Source organism: Sprattus sprattus (assembly GCF_963457725.1).
Source record: "Sprattus sprattus genome assembly, chromosome: 11".
NCBI lineage: Eukaryota > Metazoa > Chordata > Actinopteri > Clupeiformes > Clupeidae > Sprattus > Sprattus sprattus.
In genome coordinates this window covers 21166341-21187960 of record NC_137909.1, presented here as the reverse complement: position 1 = coordinate 21187960, position 21620 = coordinate 21166341, and the positions used below count along the sequence as shown (strand labels likewise).

The 21620-nt window shown below is 44.5% G+C and overlaps 1 protein-coding gene across 1 annotated transcript; it reads left to right on the top strand.

Annotated features, from left to right (window-relative positions):
* Positions 1 to 3249: 3249 nt before the first annotated feature.
* Positions 3250 to 21610, top strand: dbh (dopamine beta-hydroxylase (dopamine beta-monooxygenase); the record flags this gene model as incomplete). The annotated part of the gene is made up of 12 exons (XM_080847511.1): positions 3250 to 3576; positions 7586 to 7732; positions 8657 to 8914; positions 9279 to 9455; positions 11951 to 12053; positions 13438 to 13604; positions 14035 to 14178; positions 14711 to 14749; positions 16426 to 16485; positions 18758 to 18885; positions 20074 to 20269; positions 21476 to 21610. The coding sequence occupies 12 exons, from the start codon at positions 3250 to 3252 to the stop codon at positions 21608 to 21610; spliced, it is 1881 nt and encodes a 626-aa protein (XP_080703637.1).
* Positions 21611 to 21620: the final 10 nt, after the last annotated feature.

Here is a 21620-nt window from a genome sequence, read left to right as displayed (position 1 = left end):
ATCCTTCACCTAAATTCCCATTCACACATGTATCACACAAATTCAGTTCATTCACTATACCACAAACATATGCTACATACATACATTTATAGAAATTGTGCAACACACACACACAGAACACACAAACTAGGACCACACACACACAGATTAGCCATATGGAAGCTACTATTTCTGGAGCTCACCACACGCTGTTTGATGACTCATAATGATGTCAGCTGTGGGAAATACCAGGAACTGCTAACTTCCGGCAGCACTGAAATGAATATATATTAAGCTAAAGGAAGTCTCTCCCGACTTCTGTGTTCCTCACCCCATCTATCTCAAGGTACCCGAGTCATACTCCTGCGTATCTGTGGTGAGGCTCCAGGGAGGGAAGTCCGGTGAGGCACGGTCGGGTCGGGTCCTATCTCATTCTGGTCAGAAACTTGGCTTGGCTTCAGAGGGGTTGGGAGATTTATGTAAAGTCCACTGCAAGGGTTGGCTCCCAGTGAGTAGTGGACGTGAGCGATTCATGCGGAACACTGAAAGCCATGACAGACAGCTTGTGTCTCTGGAATGGACCGGGTCCATAGCTGGAACTGAGCCAGATGTAGGCCAGATTCAGACCAGATCTGTCCAGGAGTCAGTTGCTATGTGGGGTAAATTATCTGGCCGGCTGGTCCCAGGTCCCAGGTCCCAGGTCCCAGGTAATTCGCCCAAACGAGCTTTGTTAATTGGTTCAATGCAGGTTGGGGTCTGAGTCTCGGATTAATTGATTGACAGGTCAGCTACAAGAGTTTGGAGTCATACCTGCTCAGTGCACTGAAGCGTCACTGACAGTCACAAACCAAACAATGGATGTTTACTTACCATGGAGGAGTCAGGTTCAGGCAGCAAAGCATAGCTCATGTCCTCTCTTGATCCGTTCTGAGTGTTGGAGCAACCTGTTACCCTGTGTTCGCGTCTCGTCAAGGTACCTCTACTGCTCACAGGCCTCCATTCGCAGGGACATATCATATACACTGATTTAACCGGAGCATTGGCTCCCTACACTGATAGAAGCATGTGGAATGTTGTCGTGCTGAAGCAGACTCTTAACTGAAAATCAAAACAACATTTTCTTATTCTTTCAATGAACCTCAAGTATTGGGAAGTATTGACTGATGGGACTGCATCATTATCGCACACAAACACACACACATCTAAACAGCCTGAGGGAAAGGGCAATTAGCACGACCCCATTTGTGTGTCCAATTCAATTTCAACCATCTTTGTCTAATTCTTCTTAAACAGATTGTTTCTGTTACACCACAAAAGGCCATTACAAGCCCGGGCAGCAAATGGTCTGATCATTTACGGGCTCTCCTCAATGACTTGTGCCTCTATTAACACAAATGGCAATGTGGTATTTATGCCATGATAATCACTGCCATTCCCTGGACACTTAAGACCAGAGCACCTTGGCAAATCTTTCATTCTTCTCCTCTAGCGCATTTAAGACAACAGCCCAGACATCACCCAGGTAACTGTATCCTCTGCATCCTCATCACCTATTATTAACGCGAGGGGCGAGGGCAAATTAAATATATCAGCCCTCTTCACTCTGTCTGGTCGTAGTAGACCTGGTGAGAGGTTTTCGCTCTCGACAAAACTGCTAGGTGAGCGATTATGTTTGGAGTGCCTGTGCGATGAGACTTGTGAATGCTCATGTGAATAATTTCACAGTCAGTGCTCTCCCACACAGATTTCAATCTGGTGAGAGTTACTAGTAAAAAGGGGTCAGGATTTTATGTCAGTGTGTCTGTAGAGCTGTCTTCTCACTGCTGAACGTTTGACTCGTGTTACAATACATAAATCTTAATGTAGTAGCTTATTTCCAAAACAAAAAGGCTATATTTTAACATAAGCAAGTGCCATGACTATTATTTCAACTGATTTACATGATTACAATTGTGACCCTGACTGCAATCAGAAAAAGAGTCACTCCTAACCCACCTCTAACACACAATGCTCACAACTTCTTCTCTGTTCTGGGCCTCATTAGCTTCAAATCATACAAGAATTTCAATTTTATGCATAACCTCACCAAAAATAAGTAACCTTTAAAGTGGCTCTTTTATCAGCTAATTCTCTCTGCTAAATGATCCTGTCGAGTGACCTAAGATATATAGAAGAATCAAATATTTTCTCCATGTCTTCCTCTTTCTACATTCTGCCATCTGACATAAATATTCCCTAAAATGTGCTCTCAAGATACGTATACATGGCATACCACCAGCCTGAAATCAAAGACAACATCACAGAAACATCAAGAGCAAAAGTGTAGCTCAGTTAAAAAAATAAAGATGTCCATGCGTATATACACACCCACACAAACCACTTCACAGAAGTCAAGTAGAATATTTAATACAGAGCACCTCTGGGAGTACAAACAACAACACTCGTCTGCACAAAGTGGTGCTGCAAAGATCAGCTCGCAATCGGTAGCCATGATAAAATATTCAGAGCAATTGCAACACGCTCGATCATCACACAGGGAATATCCAGCATGACCCCTCTCCTGACAAGAACAGCCTCTCTGCTACCAGTGGTCCACCAGGCCTGGGCTTGGAGACTGGGAAATGTAAGAAGAAAAAAAGAAAAACAGTTTGACCTGAGGGCTAAAGCAAACAGAACAATTGAATTTTGCCTAATAAAGCTTAACGTGATTAAGGCGGGATGAAGAACAGGCTGCAACAGGGGGCTGAGCTCTTAAAGAGTGGCCGGAGAGCACAGGGGTTAGCAGAACCAGAGCCGGAGAACGGAGGAATGGGTGCAAGGGCAGGACTGCAGGAAAATAACTGAAGGAGAGAAGAAAAAAGAAAGAAAGAAAGAAAGAAAGAAAGAAAGAAAAAGTAAGAGAGAAGGTGGAGGGAAGAAGCAGGTGAGAAAGACACCAGTTTTAAATGATAAAAATCTAAAGAAACACCTTGGGCGAAAAAGACCTGCATTGTTAAACCGGAAGAGACAAAGCCAAATTGTATAAAAGCCTGTTTTTTTAGAAAGGGAGCACTCACAGTTGAGAAGAAACACTAAGAGCTCCTCTAACACAAGGTAGGACAAAGGAGAAACACCTCTTACTTTTTTGAGTTCTAAATGACAATACCGTAATTGTGTGCCAAACCAGTGAGAAGAGGGCAAAATAAAACAAGTTAAGGCAAAAACAATTACCCAAAAACAAGAAGAAAGACAGAAAGAAATAGAGTTCTCAAGGACCCCGGTGGAAGGCCGATGCGACTGCTGAGCAAAGACCTGCGTCTCCAAGACGTCACCCTCATGTACCTGACACTGCTGGCCACACTGGTGGTCATTCTGGTGGCTTCCTACCAGACGACCAGTGGCCCCTCGCGGACTCCGCTGCGCTACCACGTCCCCCTGGACCCAGCCGGGCGGCTGGAGCTCTCCTGGAATGTCAGCTACGCCCGGCAGGAGGTCTACCTGGAGCTGTGGGTCAGGGAGCCACGCCACGGGGTCCTGCTGGGGATGTCCGACCACGGGGAGCTGAGGGACGCAGACCTGGTGCTGCTCTGGGACGACGGGAGCAAATCCTACTTTGGGGTAAGAGAGACACGAACCGAGAGAGAGAGAAAGGAGAAAAATAAGGAGAGAGGCTGTTTTTTCTCTTTTCCTTCACTTTGGGGAAAAAGAGAGAGAGAGAGAGAAGGATGGGAAATAAGGAGCTAAAACATTTAAAAGATGGCTGTTTTTTTGTTGCCTTTAAATCATTTATTGTAACAACGGAGTGAATCGACAATCCTGGCAATTAGTTTCAATTGAATTTGTGAGAGGGGGAGATAGGTGGAGAGGAGGGTTAGGAGGTAGATACAGTGAGGGAGCGTAGAAAAATGATGGGGAAATAAAAGAAGAGGAAAAGGAAAGAAGTAGTGTGTATGCGTATGTGTGTGTGTGTGCGTATGTGTTTGTGTGTGTGTGGGGGAGACAGAAAAGGGAGAAGAAAAGCTGAATGAAAAAAGCAGTACAAGGGTGAAGGTAGGATACAATACAACATAAAAGAACACAATTTGACGATTTTGAGAAGATTTAAAACTGTAAAGAGATTAAATATTTTAATTGTATAGCACTGTCCAACAAAACAAAACCAGAGGATAACAATTTAAGAAGTGTTAATTATAAGGTAGATTAAAAAGATAAATTTTCTGTTTTAAAAAGTCCACATAGTCCGCCTTTTGAAATAGTTTTGGAATGAATACAAGTCGTAATGTGATGCGTGATGAGCAGGTTTGGCTGTAGTGTGAGAGAACTTCGGTGGTCTGAGTGCTTTGACACGGTGGCACCAGGCACACATTCTTCTGGCACTCAGGGGATGGTCTGATGGGTCTGGCCCTCACACGGTCTATCTCCCCGAGTGTGTGTGTGTGTGTGTGTGTGTGTGTGTGTGTGTGTGTGTGTGTGTGTGTGTGTGTGTGTGTGTGTGTGTGTGTGTGTGTGTGTGTGTGTGTGTGTGTGTGTGGGTGTGTGTGTGTGTGTGGCACTTCAAACTAGAGAGCCTGCTCTGACGGGTCTGGCTCTCACACTGTCTATCTGGCCGTTTGTGTGTGTGTGTGTGTGTGTGTGTGTGTGTGTGTGTGTGTGTGTGTGTGTGTGTGTTGGTGAGGCACTCCTTGCTAGAGAGCTTGTTCTGATGGGTCTGGCTCTCGCACTGTCTGTCCAAGTTTCTTTGTTTTTTTGTGGGGGTGACTGTGTGTCTGTCTTTCTGTCTGTCTGTCTGAATGTCTGTCTTTTTGTCAGGGTATCTGTGTGTCTGTCTGTCAATCTGCATGTCTGAGATGAAGTAGGAGTGAAACAGAGGGAGAGAGAGATAGAGAGAGAGAGAGAGAAAGACAGAGAGAGAGAGAGAGACAGAGAGAGAGAGAGAGAGAGAGAGAGAGAGAGAGAGAGAGAGAGAGAGAACTTGAACTTAATCCGGGCTGCAGTATTGGTAATATGGGATGACACTCTTGGTCCCATGTTAGGTGTTGAGTGCCATCTGTCTATTATCGTTAACGAAGCGCGCTGCTACAGTTGAATGTTAAGTGTGAAAAAAGATGTCTATCACCCTGTGTCAAGAACATTTGACATCTGACTTCCTATATAGGCTACATAATAACTCAGAACCTTCCAAGACATCAAATGTCCAATGTTTCAAACTCAGAGGCATCTCTGGAAATACATGTTTTTTTCTGGATTCTCATTTGTCTCCCATTAAGTGGTGATCAGGGCAACAGCTGGTGCTGTTACTTCATCAGTTTCTTTTCCCAAACTCGTACTCACGGCAAAGCCAAGAGCTGGCTACTCGACAGGAAGCGAGAGAAAAAGTGTTCTTGAATTAGTGAAGTACAGAGAAGAGAATAGTGTTGCATAAATATATATCGTAACGAGGTTAAATAGCGGCATGCGTGTGTTATCGGCTACGTTCGCAATGTCATGTAAAACTGTTATTAAATTAAGCATAACGATTGTTTAACAGACTGACAAACATAGATTTTTAACAAATTTGCCGATAACTGAAGTAGCTATGCTATATAACACTCTAAAACAGATCTAATCCTAGTCTGGCACAGCTGTGGTGAACATGACAGATACTTCAGTTTTAATCCTTGATCCCTTTTCATCGCTGTCCATTACCTCATTCCTTTTAGGTTGTAAGGGAAATGTATTGAAATGTCTTTAAAATGACAAATAAGCTGTAGAAAAATATTGGTTTACACCAGTAGTTAATATGTATCTATGTTATACAGTCCCTGGTAAAGTGACGGTACACTATTAAACACAGTCATACACTTAAATTATTCATATAATAATTAATTCTTATTTAAAATGCATGACAAAGTAAAAATATATATAATATAAAAGTGAGGGGGCTAAAACGGTAGCTACAGTAGAGGGCTGGACCCTAATGCACGACAATTAGACGAGGAAATACAATTAAAAGGGAAACGGGAAAATTAACCTACTAAAAACGGGGGTTACTGCCCCCTTGTGCATTTGGCATCTTGGTCCAATCACAAGTGGTCACTGGAGACGCATGTGGAGATGCCTTCTGGTGTGATGTGTACAGCCGCATCCACTTGTGTACAGATCATCCAGGAAGCATGCTGATGCCAGGTGAGGCCCCATACTGATGAATGTTGAAGGGACACCCGTGGGGATCAGCAAGACAGAGAGAGAGAGAGAGAGAGAGAGAGAGAGAGAGAGAGAGAGAGAAGAGTGAGAAGAGTGAGAAAAGAGAAAGAGAGAGAGAGAGAGAGAGAGATAGAAGAGATAGAAGAGATAGTAGCCCCCAGATCACCAAGGCACTATAGGCAGCAATAGAAAGAGAGATAGAGAAAGTGGAAAACAGAGATGAAGGTACGAGGGTGAAAGAGAAAGAGTGGGAGAGAGAGAGTATAAAGAGAGAGAAAGAGAGAGACAGAGAGAGAGAAAGAGGAACAGACAAAGGCTAATCCAGGTCGACACTCTTGGTCTTAGGTTAATATAAGGCCCGAACAGAATGTGTGGCTTTCCCCCAAAGCAATTACTCTTGAAAAAAAGAATCCTGAAAGAGATAAAAAGAGAAAGAGGATAAGAGAGACAGAAACAGAGACATAGATTGAGGGAGCACGGAGTGTGTGTATGTGTGTGTGTGTGTGTGTGTGTGTGTGTGTGTGTGTGTGTGTGTGTGTCCGTGTGTGTCCGCGTGTGTCCGTGTGTGTCCGTGTGTGTCCGTGTGTGTGTGTGTGTGTTTGTGTGCGTGTGTGTGTGTGTGTGTGTGTATGTGTGTGTATGCGTGTTTGTGTGTGTATGCGTGTGTGTGTGTGTGTGTGTGTGTGTGTGTGTGTGTGTGTGTGTGTGTGTGTGTGTGTGTGTGTGTGTGTGTGTGTGTGCGTATATCTATATATGAGTGTGTGTGTGTCTACCAGAGAGCTGCTTTGAGCTCACTTCCACATCCAGCTGCTGAGATGGCCCCTGATAATACCACTCTGAGGCAGACCATCTTGTGCTGCGGCCCCGACCCTCCTCCTGACAGCCGCTTTGCAGAGCCAGTTTAAGAGAGAGGCTCACAGGGGAGCAGTCTAACCTGCTGTTACTGCATGACGCAACATACAGCTTATTCTATCACGCTGTCCCTGCTGCTGCCAACCTCAAAGAAAGACAAGTGTGTGTGTGTATGTTTGTGTGTCTTTTTGTGTTATGTGAAAATTGGTTCAGTGTGCAATTGTGAATGTGAAATCATTATATTATATCTCATTTATTATAATATAACGTGGATGCATTATTTTTGTGAGTGTCTGATGTGTTTTCACATGTTTGTTTATGTATGTTTGCCCTCTCTCCCTTCACTCTCCCTTTTCTCTCCCCGTGTGTATGTGTTTGTGTGTCTGTGTGCATCTGTATCTGCGTGTGTTTGAGTTTTATATATCTCTGAGTGTGCACGGATGTATTCAAATGTGGTTGTGTGTGTGTGTGTATGGGTGTGTGTGTTTGTGTGTGTATGTGTGTGTGCGTGTATGTGTGTGTGTGTGTGTGTGTGTGTGTGTGTGTGTGTGTGTGTGTGTGTGTGTGTGTGTGGGTGTTGTTATAAATCCAGGACGCCTGGAGTGACAGTCAGGGAGTGGTGACCTTGGACAGACAGCAGGACTATCAGCTTCTGGAGGCCCATCACACACCTGAGGGCTTATTCCTGCTCTTCAAGCGGCCCTTCAGCACCTGCGACCCACACGACTACCTCATCGAGGTATGGAGAGAGAGAGAGAGAGAGAGAATGCAGTGTAAAAGTATGTTTTGCTCTACCAGCAATGCTTGCTGAAATTAAGTGAATTGAACTGGGGTGGTAAGTTGTGATTTTCAAAAAAGAAAGCATTCTGGTGGACCCTACCGAAACACCCGTAAATCAATTTGCAGTTTCAAAAACACGCATCATACCTGGTTTTGGCTTCTTTAAACTATAAATGCACTTTGATTACTAATGGTGTTATTAATAGTGTCTGAGAACACAAAACACATCAAGCAAGACTGTGAGCAGATGTGGGAGGAATATTCTTCTTGGAGAGACCTAATCTTTGAAGGCATCACTAACCAAGAAGGACCAACAGAAATAAAGAAATGTTGTTCCTCTGTTCACCTGTTTATGGGTTAATTGATAATGGCTATTTGTCACTCTTTAAACTACTTAATGACACAATCTTTTTTCTCTCTGTGGTTCACATGCGTGCAGAGCATCCCTGATGGCCTTTGTGAGGCGTTCTCATTGAACAGCCTGCACAGCACTAAAGAGATATTCCTCTTCTGAAGGCTCACAGTGACCCTTTAACTAATCAGAAGCCAAGATGTCAATCAGAAATGGAAATAAGAGAGAGAGAGAAGGGGTGGGGAGAGAGAGAGAGAGAGAGAGAGAGAAGGGGGGAGAGAGAGAGGTTGCTGAGAGCTTTACCTTCATATCTCTGACAAGAGCTAGCTTTATTAGCAGGTCATGCATATTGGAAGTTCTGCTATTCCACTCTTATAATACAGTTCATGTCCTTTGCCTGTTTGCATCATGTGGAGTCATGACACTGCAAAAGGTGATCCGGAGAGGAGAGACTTTCAGTGTGTACGGCTGAGGTCTCGTCCCCCGGAAACATCCAGACTGATCGTGATGTGATGTTATTCACTCCGTCAGGAGGGCACGGTTCACCTGATCTACGCCACGTTGGATCAGCCAATCCACTCGCTGTCGCAACTCAACCTGTCTCTGCTGCAGACGGGGGTGCAGAGGATGCTGCTGCTGCGCCCCGACAACCCCTCGCCCCCCCTGCCCACGGACGAGCGCAAGCTGGACGTGCTGGCGCCTGGCGTCACCATCCCCCACCAGGAGACCACCTACTGGTGTCACATGTACGAACTGCCCCGGGACATGCCCAGGAACCACATCATCATGGTGAGAAGCCAGACAGAGTGTTGTCATGGGAACCCTTCAGATTGTCTGTAGTGATGGTGAGCTGTTTGAATGTGCGTAGCTTTGGGGGTTATCCCTCTGATTATCCTGTAGTCATGCAGAAAGTTGTGAGTATTGTCATGGCGTACTCTGTGACTGTCTGCAGTCATGGTGAAAAGTTTGAATCTGTGTTGTCATGGTAAACCCTCGGACTGTCGTGACAATTTGAAGAAAGAGTGTAGGTGTGTGTCTGTGTTTGTATGACATACACACCATGTGGAGGCAGATTGTGTATGTGTGTGTATTTGTGTGTGTGTTTTTGGTTGCATGACTTTCATGGTGTATCTCTTCCTCTCTGCTCCTGCAGTACGAGGCGGTGGTCACCCCGGGCAACGAGGCCATCGTGCACCACATGGAGGTGTTTGAGTGCGCCCCCGAGATGGACAGCGTGCCACCCTACAGCGGCTCCTGCGACTCCAAGATGAAACCGCCTCAGCTCAACTCCTGCCGCCACGTGCTCGCCGCCTGGGCGCTCGGAGCTGAGGTCAGTTCCTGTCAAAACAGAGCCCTGGCACAGGTTTGAGTGCGTTGAATTCAATTCAACAGACATTGTCTGAAAGGGCCAAGGCCTGAACATAAGGTTAAAGGATCTTTAAAGAACTCTATTCAGAAATAGAGCCTTTTGTTGAAGAACCGTTTGCTCGGTTGGCCCAAAAAAAAACTGATCTCAATTACTGAGCTATAGGCTATAGGCTTTTCTTATTGAGACTTCATTTTTAAAGTTTTATCGCACAGATACAGAAAGACTGAAAAGTAAACAAAACAAAACATTTATAAAAAAATACAAAAACAATAAACATGCTGGATTGCATTGATTCTACAGAGTGATCCTGAGACATGCATTTTTAAACATCAACCTGTCATTGACGAGTCCATTCCACCCAATTCTCTTCACATTGTTCTGCCTGTACTATCTATGTGCTGTTCCATAACATACATATAACTCACAATTTCATATTACTCACGCCATTCATCTCGGGTTGGGTGGCTATAGACTTTTTTAAGGAACTATTTCCCATATATGGTATGATAAATACATACAACAAAGTGTTGCCAGACAAAAATAGAAAACTTAATTGACAATTCTGTACAGACTCAAGAAGAGAGCTAGACTAGACTGCGTAGTTTTGCCCACATCGCTACATAATGAGCTATACCATCCCTGACAGGAAGCACATCTAAAGCACCTCTCATCTATCATCTTTAGAGAACATAGATAAGGATGTATAGTGTGCTATGCTAGGGGAAGGTGTGAAGAGACAGAGAGATAAATATGGTGAGATGGAGAGGAATGGAGTGAAAATAGGAGAAGAAGAAGGTGGATAGAGTTAGATGGAGAAGTATGTTGATGGAGGGATAATAAGGCAGCTGACATGTAGAAATATATGCAGAGATGGAGCAACTGAAGCATGGGGGGAAGGTGTATAGTGAGAATGAGAATGTTAGATGAGAGAGAGAGAGAGAGAGAGGGAGAAAGAGAGAGAGAGATGAATAGATATAAAGAAAGAGAGAGAAGCGATAGAGTGTGAGGTAGCGAGCATGAAGTGATATACAGACTGGTTTTCTGACAGCTTCTGTAAGGTGATGGCAGTAAAGTGCTTCTGTCTATGAGCAATGCCCATATCTTAAATAGCACACCCACGAGTGCGATGGCAGGCAGACAAGCAGCAGAGGAGGAGACAGAAGGAGAGAGAGAGAGAGAGAGAGAGAGAGAGAGAGGGAGAGAGAGAGAAAGACAGAGAGAGAGGGGGGAGTGAGAGAGAGAGAGATAGAGGTAAAGGGTAAAGTCAGAGCGGGGAAGCAGAGAGAGAGCGAGAGTAAAAGAGACAGTGAAAGAGAGAGAGAGAGTGAGAGAGTGAGAGAGGGAGAGAGGGAGAGAGGGAGAGAGGGAGAAAGTGAGAGAGGGAGTTTGTTTGGGGTGTCGCTCAGCCAGGCAGAGGCGTCCTGCTGGATAAGAATCTGATCCAGGAAAACGATGCCGAGCTGGAGCACCCCAATTGGATTACAGGGACGTGTGTGTGTGTGTGTGTGTGTGTGTGTGTGTGTGTGTGTGTGTGTGTGTGTGTGTGTGTGTGTGTGTGTGTGTGTGTGTGTGTGTGTGTGTGTGTGTGTGTGTGGTGTGGTGTGGTGTGGTGTGGTGCGGTGCGGTGCGGTGTGGGTGTGTGTGTGTGTGTGTGTGAGAAACAAACACAAATCATGTGTTCTGCCGGGTGGCAAGCTGAGCTGCACAGATGAGATTAGGTTTTTTTTTCCATCATGTTTTTCCACACATCTACAGGGACATCTGAGCCTCATGAACTGAGAGAGAGAGAGAGAGAGAGAGAGAGATAGAGAAAGAGAGAGCGAGAGAGAGAATGAGAAAGAGAGAAAGAAAGAGAGAGAGAGAGAGAGAGAGAGAGACGAGGAGTGGGAGAGCGTTGGAGGTGGCATTGGGAGAATGCTTACGTAAAGACGCTTTGTTGGAACGGGGTTTGAGATATTTTAAGGACATGGTGAATTCTTGTGTGGATGCTTGGCGACCACCAGTCTCCTGCAGCGATTGGTGATATGAGAAACAGGCGAGGCTGGAACCTCTCACGCTCTCCTCAGCAGCTCAAAGGAGCAGGAGCAGGAGCAGGAGCAGAAGCAGGGCTGCCAAAGGCCCCCCTGCACTGGATGAAACATATATGCTGGATTTCAGCAGTTACATGGCATGGCTTTCCACACGCACACACACACACACACACACACACACACACACACACACACATACATTTTATTGCACTGATGTAATTGTGTCTACTTTGTATGTCCCTATGTGTGTGTGTGTGTGTGTGTGTGTGTGTGTGTGTGTGTGTGTGTGTGTGTGTGTGTGTGTGTGTGTGTGTGTGTGTGTGTGTTGTGTGTGTCTGTGTGTGTGTTTATGTGTACTTACATGTATACATTTGTATATACTGTATGTAATTTTGTGTTTGTGTGTGTGTGTGTGTGTGTGTCTAGCCGTTTTACTATCCCCCCGATGCTGGCATGCCCTTTGGGGGGAAAGGCTCTTCCAGGTTTCTGCGTTTGGAGGTGCACTACCACAACCCTCTCCTCGTCTCAGGTAATGGGACTGTAAATCCACTGAAAGCCAAAGAGAGCCACTGAGAGCCGGCTGAAATATGACAGCTTCCCTTCTTCCTCTTCCTCTTGTTTATTTTGCCTTTATTCTGATAAAAAAAACCTTCCTCTGCCTTTTCTCTCCTTTATTCACCTTCTTCTTTCATTATTTCACACATTTTTTTCTTTCCTTTTCTGTACTTATCCCCTCACCCCTCAACTGAATTTTGTCTCTTCTCTTCCTACATTTAACACTCTTACAAGCTTTCCAGTCCTCTCCTAACTTCTCCTCATCTCTTCTCTCCTCACCTCTCCTCACTTCACTTCTCCTCTCGATATCTCTTTACCTATGCTCTCCTCCATCTTTCCTTTCCAGCTCACCTGCGTCGTCACTTTGTCTTTGCACCTTTGCATCTTCAATCTTGCAAACTTTATTCCTCCTGTATTACTTCCCAGTTTCCCACCCTTCTTCCTTTCTACATCCCTCTGTTATCATTTTTTAACCCCTTTACCTTTTTCTAATATCATTTCATCTTCTGTCCTCCTGTGTTTGTCTCCTTTCTTACATCTCCATTCATTTGGTCTAATCTTACAGTAACATTTTTTACTTTTCTTATTTCAATCTTTCTTACCTCTCCCTCATCTCACTTTCTGACAGGGTCCACATTTTGTATTTGCCTCTCCTCTCCCCACTGATGCAGATTCTCATTCAGCTTATATACACTCAAACATTTCAATTCATCTCTGCAAACCTGTGCTAAGACAAGCACATCTTCTGTAAACCTGTGCTAAGACAAGCACATCTTCTGTAAACCTGTGCTAAGACAAGCACATCTTCTGCTAACCTGTGCTAAGACAAGCACATCTTCTGCTAACCTGTGCTAAGACAAGCACATCTTCTCTAAACCTGTGCTAAGACAAGCAAATATTCTGTAAACCTGTGCAAAGACAAGCACATCTTCTGTAAACCTGTGCTAAGACAAGCACATCTTCTGCTAACCTGTGCTTAGACAAGCACATCTTCTGTAAACCTGTGCTAAGACAAGCACGTCTTCAGCTAACCTGTGCTAAGACAAGCACGTCTTCTACTAACCTGTGCTAAGACAAGCACATCTTCTGTAAAATCAATGCCTGCAAATGGGAGTGTGCTGGCTGGTGAGTTAGCCCGTATTTATGGATCAGACCAGCTTTGGTAGGGAGGGGAGGAAAGGAGAGATAAATAAAGAGTTCACATCCATCTAGCGTGTGTGTGTGTGTGTTTGTGTGTGCGTGTGTGTGTGTGTGTGTATGTCTGTGTGTGCATGTGTGTGTGTGCGTGTACACGTTTATGTGTGTGCATATGTGTATGTGCGCTTGTTTGTGTATATCTAGAATCTGTATCTGCGCAGGTCGCCATGACTCCTCTGGGATCCGTCTCCACTACACGCCCAGCCTGCGGCGCTTCGACGCGGGGATCATGGAGCTGGGGCTGGTCTACACCCCCATCATGGCCATCCCTCCCCGCCAGAGCAGCTACCTGCTCACAGGATACTGCACCGCCAAGTGCACTCAGACCGTCAGTACCACTCTAAAAGCTTAGCAAGAATTCATTAAAGGCTGTTACAAACTGGAAGTGTAACAGTATCTGACATTTTTCTTTTAGAGTTGAAACAGCTACAATATATTTCCAAGACTGATTACTGCAATTAATTCGAATGATTTCTAATGACGAACGTAATAAATGTGTTACAGTGATTAATGCAGTGTGGCTTTAACAGCTCCATATATTGAAGTGAGTTGAAGTGGCAGATGGTGAAGAGTGATTGCTGAGCATTTCTCTGTGACGTTTGTCATCAGCTCGTTCTCCTTCTCCTTCTCCTTCTCCTTCTCCTTCTCCTTCTCCTTCTCCATCTCCTTCTCCTTCTCCATCTCCTTCTCCTTCTCCATCTTCTTCTCCATCTCCATCTCCATCTCCATCTCCGTCTCCATCTCCTTCTCCCCTCTAGGCTCTCCCTCAAGGGGGCATCTTCATCTTCGCGTCCCAGCTGCACACTCACCTGGCTGGGCGTGGGGTGCGGACGGTCCTGGTGCGCGGCGGTCGGGAGGTAGAGGTGGTGCAGGAGGACAAACACTTCAGTACACACTACCAGGTAGACAGACTATATAAGCTACTGTTTTGTACTTTAATCTAACACTACGTCCTGTATGCTGACATACACAGACACAGACAAACACATACACACTGACAAAAATAATCTAGCCTTCACTCATACTTGTATACACTCATATACACTCATATATATAATTGTATACACTCACTCACAAACAGGCTTGCACGCACACACACACACACACACACACACACACACACACACACACACACACACACACACACACACACACACACACACACACACACACACACACACACACACACACACACACACACACACACACACACACACACACACACACACACACACACACACACACACACACTCACACACACACACTCACAAACACTTTCCCAGTTATTACAAGAAGCAGCAGAAGTGCTGGTATTGGCAGGCAGAAAGCAGGACAATCTCATTTAACTTGATTGTAAAACCCATTAATAAATAATCAGCACGGAATTGTGTTCTTAAGGCCGCTCATGATGGATGTGCCTGTTTTGGCCCACAGATAATTCGGACCTTGAGGAAGATGGTGAACGTTTTGCCTGTAAGTCGCCGCTTGGCTCGCCTTGGCTCGGTTTGGTTAGCCGTGAGGATGGAGGCCGCTTTAGCAGTGCTGCTGTGGCCGAGGAGAAGGAGGAGGAGGAGGAGGAGGATCTGACTGAAAGATGAGGGAGAGAGAGAGAAAGATGGTGCAGATATCACAGGAACCGCCTGGGGCCTGCAAGCCAGCGACAAAAGCACAGATCTACTGCATTTCCTGTGTCAATAACAGCGCCCACACACACACACACACACACACACACACACACACACACACACACACACACACACACACACACACACACACACACACACACACACACACACACACAGGGTCACACAGAGTTCCCAGGTATACACGAGTGAGTTTTCAAGGTCCACTTCACTCCATTTCCACACACACGCACACACATGCAGCAGTGCAGGCCCACACACTCGCACCCCATTTCTTCTTACATTGCTAAAACCATTTATTGACCGTTTATTTAGTGTTTCCGTGTCTTGCGGAAATTGACACTTAAGTCGAACTGTTTATCCCATGGCAACCATGTATAATTAACAATAATCCTCCAGTGGGAATTGGAACCATTTGATTAAAGTGTGGGGGGAGGGGACTTATCTCCCTTCAATCACTACATTGATATTACAGTGAGCCCTTGCACCACTGATGCCCCCATTATTTCTCTCAGGATTGTTTAATGTCTGTGTGAAGCCATTTCAGTTCATCTGCGAGTGGTTGTGATCACTTTGAACCCAAGACTGCCTTTAATTGGTGGGCTGATTTTTGAGAAGTTCAACTTTGCTTCAGGCTAGGTTTCTTGTTTGCCTAATTGCTATGCTAGCTAAGGAAACTTTTAAATGACCCGGAACAGTTTAAATGGTGAGTTCCATTGGCATGAAACGATAGGTAGTTATCAAGCTGATGTTACATTCTCTTCAATTTAACTTGTTACATACAAGTACTTATAATGGGGAAAAGAAAAAAAACTCAGGGTGCCTGTGCTGCTATGCTGCTTGGCCCCCAAATATGTTTAACTTTATGATCTTTGATTAGCCAAAGTGGACACATGTCAAGGACACAACTCCTCTGCTGTTCACCCTCTGGCTCCCTGTAGCTATTGAATTAAATTTAAGTCCCCCTCTCTTGCCTATACCATATGATTACCATAACCATAACCTAACCTAGAGATAGCTAGGCTATCCAGAGATAGCTAGGATATCTAGTTCTAAGCAGGTTAACAGGCATGAGACCTTGCCTGTGTCACATCCCGTTAAATACAGTGGGGTGGGAAATACACCATTCCTGTGGCGTTATCGATGATAAAGCACTGTTATTGAATACTGATGAATGATTTAGAGTGAATGAAAATGTGTGAGCTATCCCCTTTTGTTTTTACCCAATATATTATTTGGATTTGTGTGTGAAAGGGGTATTGGGATGACCAGCTGCACACACACATTGAAAGATTTTTAAGGTCTGTGGTCTTGGCTCCTATTTCTTTTCACTTTCTCTTTTGAGGGTGAAAGAAATGTTGATGTTTGTGTTTTGCACTTGTCTTTTATCCCTCTAACCTTTTCATCTATTTGTTTTCTCTTTTCATCTCTCTCTTTCTCTTCGTCTCTCTCCTTCGCTCCATCTCTCTCTTCTTCTCTCCCTTGGTGCTTTGTGTATGTCTGTAGGGCGATGTCCTGATAACCAGATGCACATACAACACTGAGGACAGGGACAAGCCCACAGTGGTGAGTAGCCTACTCTGCGCACACACACACACACACACACGCACACACACACGCACACGCACGCGCACACACACGCACACACACGCACACACGCACACACACGCACACACACACACACACGCACACACACACACACACACACGCACACACACACACACACACACACACACACGCACGCACACACACACACACGCACACACACACACGCACACACACGCACGCACACACACGCACACGCACACACAGACACACACACACACACACACACACACACACACACACACACACAAAAACAAACAATATGGCCAAATTTAGAATGTGCATCATGTATGTACATAGGTACTCTATAGACAATACCAATGACACACAGATGAAGTTCATCATTCTTTAACAGCACCTAAACACACATATACACAGACACACAATCATGATGTGTTAAAATGTAATTTAATTATCGTGCCTCAGTGCATGGTGTATATGCAGATGATGAATATACAGTGCCCTCCAAACGTCTAGATTGTGCTGACCATCCGTAACGTTATAAAAGTAGTCCATGCTGCAGCTGTTTTGAACCATCACACACACACACATACAGACACACAGACACACACACAGACACACACACAGACACACACACACACACACACACACACACACACACACACACACACACACACACACACACACACACACACACACACACACAGGGTCACACAGAGTTCCCAGGTATACACGAGTGAGTTTTCAAGGTCCACTTCACTCCATTTCCATAACCCCTCCACCCCTTTATGTAATCACCCTCACCTGTGTCCCTTACTGATTTAAAAAATACAAAACTACATAATTTATATGGGGCTACACCAGGTGTCAGTTGTCCCGTGACCCAACTGTACAGTTGTCCCAAATACAATCTCCAAATCACCGATGAATAGAGACTACACACTGAGTTGATAAATAACAGTGGCGATAGAAAACAACCCACCCTGTCACTGACGAACAAGGAGCTATAGAATACTACAAACTAAGTCATTTAAGAACAAAACAGGAGCTATGGATCCGTACACAGTTCTTCACTAAATAATATAACATGCTATTTATATAATCCTTGAAGAACAAGGAATGCAGGGTACTGCACACACTGTTTGCTGAAAAACACCAGCTGCTCAAGGATAGAGGGAACACAACACAACACACTCAGAGAGACTCAGACAGAACAAAACATCACACACACACACACATACAAAAACAGATACACACACACACACATACAGAAACACTCACAGACACTCAGACAGACTCCGACAGACTCAGACAGAACAAAGGGCAGAGAACTGTACACTCAGCTGCTGAAGAATAGTGGTGAGCGACCAGTCCACACTCAGTCACTGAAGAACAGGGTCACTATAATAGAACACACTCGGAACATGATGAACAGACATTACAGGGCACTAGGCATTCAGCCCTGAGGCCCTCCACCCTAATGGACATTTAAGTGCAGCACACGGGCAGCACAGCCCGCAGCCCATTTAAACTAATCAGTCTGGACTCCGCTAAACTGATTTGTAGAATCACAGACAAAAACAAATGCAAACACAGCCAATAAAATATTAGTTTGTGTCAGGGATGTTTGCTCTGTAAGGTTTACTGACAGGCATAGATTTGGGGAGCAAAGCCTAACACTGGCTATGTGTGTTACAAGTAGTTCCTCAGAGCTCTGAGTCACAGCACACTGTGAAGCGTTTTGGTTGCATGAATGAATGCCCTGAAATGAACTCTTGAGAGAACGGTAGACCAGTGCTAAAATATGATTCATTCGTGCAGGGTTTAAGCCAATCTGTCATATCATGCAAAAAACACCAAACCGTTCACACGCAACTGACCATTTTGTGCATTTGTGAAAATTGATGAAGTCTGAAATGTAAAGCACCTACCATTTGTAATGCTTATGGCATCCATGTCCACAGCTATCCAGATGTTTACTCTTTTCTTTATTTACTCCACTATCCCTTCATTCCGTCTTTCTTTTTCCTACCTGCGTTCATTACTTCCTTTGTGTTCTCTGTTTCCAATCACTTAGCTGAATGAGACTAGCAATTACAAGGCCATGGGATTTGATTTCCAGGGTCACAGACATATTAAGAAAATTGCATCATCAATCTCCCTTTTATTTATATTTCCTTTATTCTAAGTCTGTTTGGATGACATTGTCCACTAAATAAATAAGTAAATCAATGAGATATAGAAACTCTCTCTCTCTGTGACGTGGCTTCAGGGTGGCTTTGGCATTACGGAGGAGATGTGTGTGAACTACGTGCACTACTATCCCCGCACCCAGCTGGAGCTGTGCAAGAGTCACGTGGATCCTGGCTACCTCCAGAAGTACTTCAGCCTCATCAACAGGTACAGCAGCGGGAGCCTGGCAGTCTCACTGTGCATCAGTGGTCCTCTGATCCTCGCTCTGACCTGGGGACAGTTGATCATTCATCTGCCTACATCTAAGGATGCAATTTAGAAAGTCTGATGTGAGCTCCTTACCACAGTAGAAGGCTTATTTCAATTTGCAGATTTGTTTACACATACTGTATGTACACACACATAGCCTGGCTTCGTCTAGGAAGGAGGGTGCAAAATGAATCTCAGTTTAATAGTAAATGCCTGACCTTAAGGCTGACCTGAGAACAGCTGTTTAGACTTGTCACCACATCAGGAGAGAGGGTGCAATTAGAACTCTGAACTGTTTTTATATAGATAGATAGATAAACTTGAATTTCCCTCACAGGATTAATACAATTGTCAAAGCAGCAAGGTAGTAGGAATAGGATTCAAGTATAAACATAAACATGAATAATATATATATTTTACATCTCAATGGAGTGGCATCTTCAAGTTATAGAAACACACATACAGTTCTCTGGCAAGAATCTCTGACAAACACTAGGAAGTAATGTCCTCTTTGTTACAAACACAGATTAACAACCAAATCGTTCAAGAGTCTTTCACAACCACTAGGAGCTATTTCCCTCAAATACCTCAAACCGAAGCCATATCAGAACATCAAGATCATTGTAAAAACAGTTGCACATTCCACTCTAGCAGCAACTGCTCACAAGTTATTACTGTCTCAAAAAGCAGGGCGCTGTTCACAAAATTCTAGGAAGTCTACGAAACAACCTTGGCAGAACAGCTGATGCCACAGATGTCATTGCCAATAAAACACATTTATATTCTTCAAGAGATTTAAGAGAATGCAATATCTTGTCAAACATTTTAGAACAAGATGCCAGGGCAATCAAACGGGTTCTAAGAGTACTCTGGTAAACACATTTGAAGTGGTATACAACTGAATAAGCTCTTTGTGCCCTTAAGAACCAAGAAAGAGTGTTTTGTGTGATATTTTTTGACACCTTTAAATAACACATTACAATGAGAAAGCATGGTGTCAAAAACCATGCAGCATCCCACCACCCCACTTATTCGCTGGTGCTCGGGTCTGTTGGTCCCTGAATACCCCACATCCTTTAAACACACACACACACACACACAAACACACACACACACACACACTCATTCTCTCTCCCTCTCCTCCAGGTTCAATGGGGAGGACGCATGCAGCTGCGGCCAGCCTGGCGTGACGGAGCTGTTCTCCTCCCTGCGCCAGCCTGGCGTGACGGAGCAGTTCTCCTCCCTGCGCTGGGACACCTTCAGTGCTGAGGTGCTTGACTCCCTCTACAAAACCTCCCCCATATCCATGCACTGCAACCAGTCCAGCGCCCAACTCTTCCCCGTGAGTAGCTCCCCTCTCTTTGGAACCGTCACACTCACTGGTATTGCCGTTTAATTCACCGACATAGTTGCATTATATGATATTTACTAACATCACAATCTAAACTACTAATTCACAAATGTATTTTGTGAAGTCAATGACTGATTTTACTTCAACATTCGCTAGCATCATTTACAGACATCACAGTCTTACTCATTGGTGTCAAAATGTTATTCTTTCAGTTCAAATCATCTATCCATATCAATACTCACTGATATGAGTTACACTGTTGCTGACATCACGCTGTCCATAACTGTCATCGCTCACCTACTAAAATAAATACATTGCCTGGCCAGCTGACATCACCACCTCAACCATTCAATAATTCATCAATCATAAGCTCAGTCCTTTCCCTTACTGTACCTCTCATTATACTTCCTCTAATGCTATCTCCTCTAATTAGTACTTAACTCACTTACAGTAGTTACATTCCTGCACTTTTTTCATTTCTTATGTAAAGTAGTAATTATTGTTACACTAGGTCTCTATTGCTCGTGGCTTGATTGTTCTCTCCTTTGAACGTCGCTTTGGATAAAAGCGTCTGCTAAATGACTAAATGAAAATGTCATTGTGAAGTTTCCTGCCTCAAGTTGGACACATTGTCTTTCTTACTGTCTTTCACTGTTAGCTTCAGTCTACTGGTCTAACTCAGAGTGTGAAGGATATGATGCATCAGTGTTATGAGAGTGGAGTGAAATGAGGTGCTGCTCACCTGTGCTCCAAAATGACATCAACAGCTCACAGTACACAACAGAACACAGACGCTTTCTCTCTCTCTCTCTCTCAACAAGAGGAAGGTTTATAAGTGGCTTAAAATGGTGTTCTGTTTTCACAGCAGTTAAGCCTTGATGAGTAGGGATCAAAATACTGTTGTGGTCATTTTACTCATTTTGCTTGGCACTTCATTTTATTTATAAATACCTCAAATCAGCTCAGATCAGAAATATTCAACACGGCACCTTCACTGGAGGAACACTGAGGCCCTGTGCTACCTCTGAAAGTGTGAACTAGGCAGAAATTACATAAACACACACAATTAAAAGCGTGTATTTGTGTGTGTGTATGTGTGTGAGCCATGTATGTGTGTTTCAATGTATTAGAGTTTCAATGTATGCGTGTGTCTGTGTGTGTGCCTGTGTTTATTTGTGCACACCTGTGTTCTGGCAGGGTGATTGGGAGAGACAGGAACTGCCCCAGGTAACTGATCAACTCCAGAGACCTCTCTACCCCTGTGAGGGAGGGGGACGCCCCCAAATGCCCGCCTCCAGCACCCCCACAGAGGTGAGACCTGAGAAGCTTTAACACCCGGGAG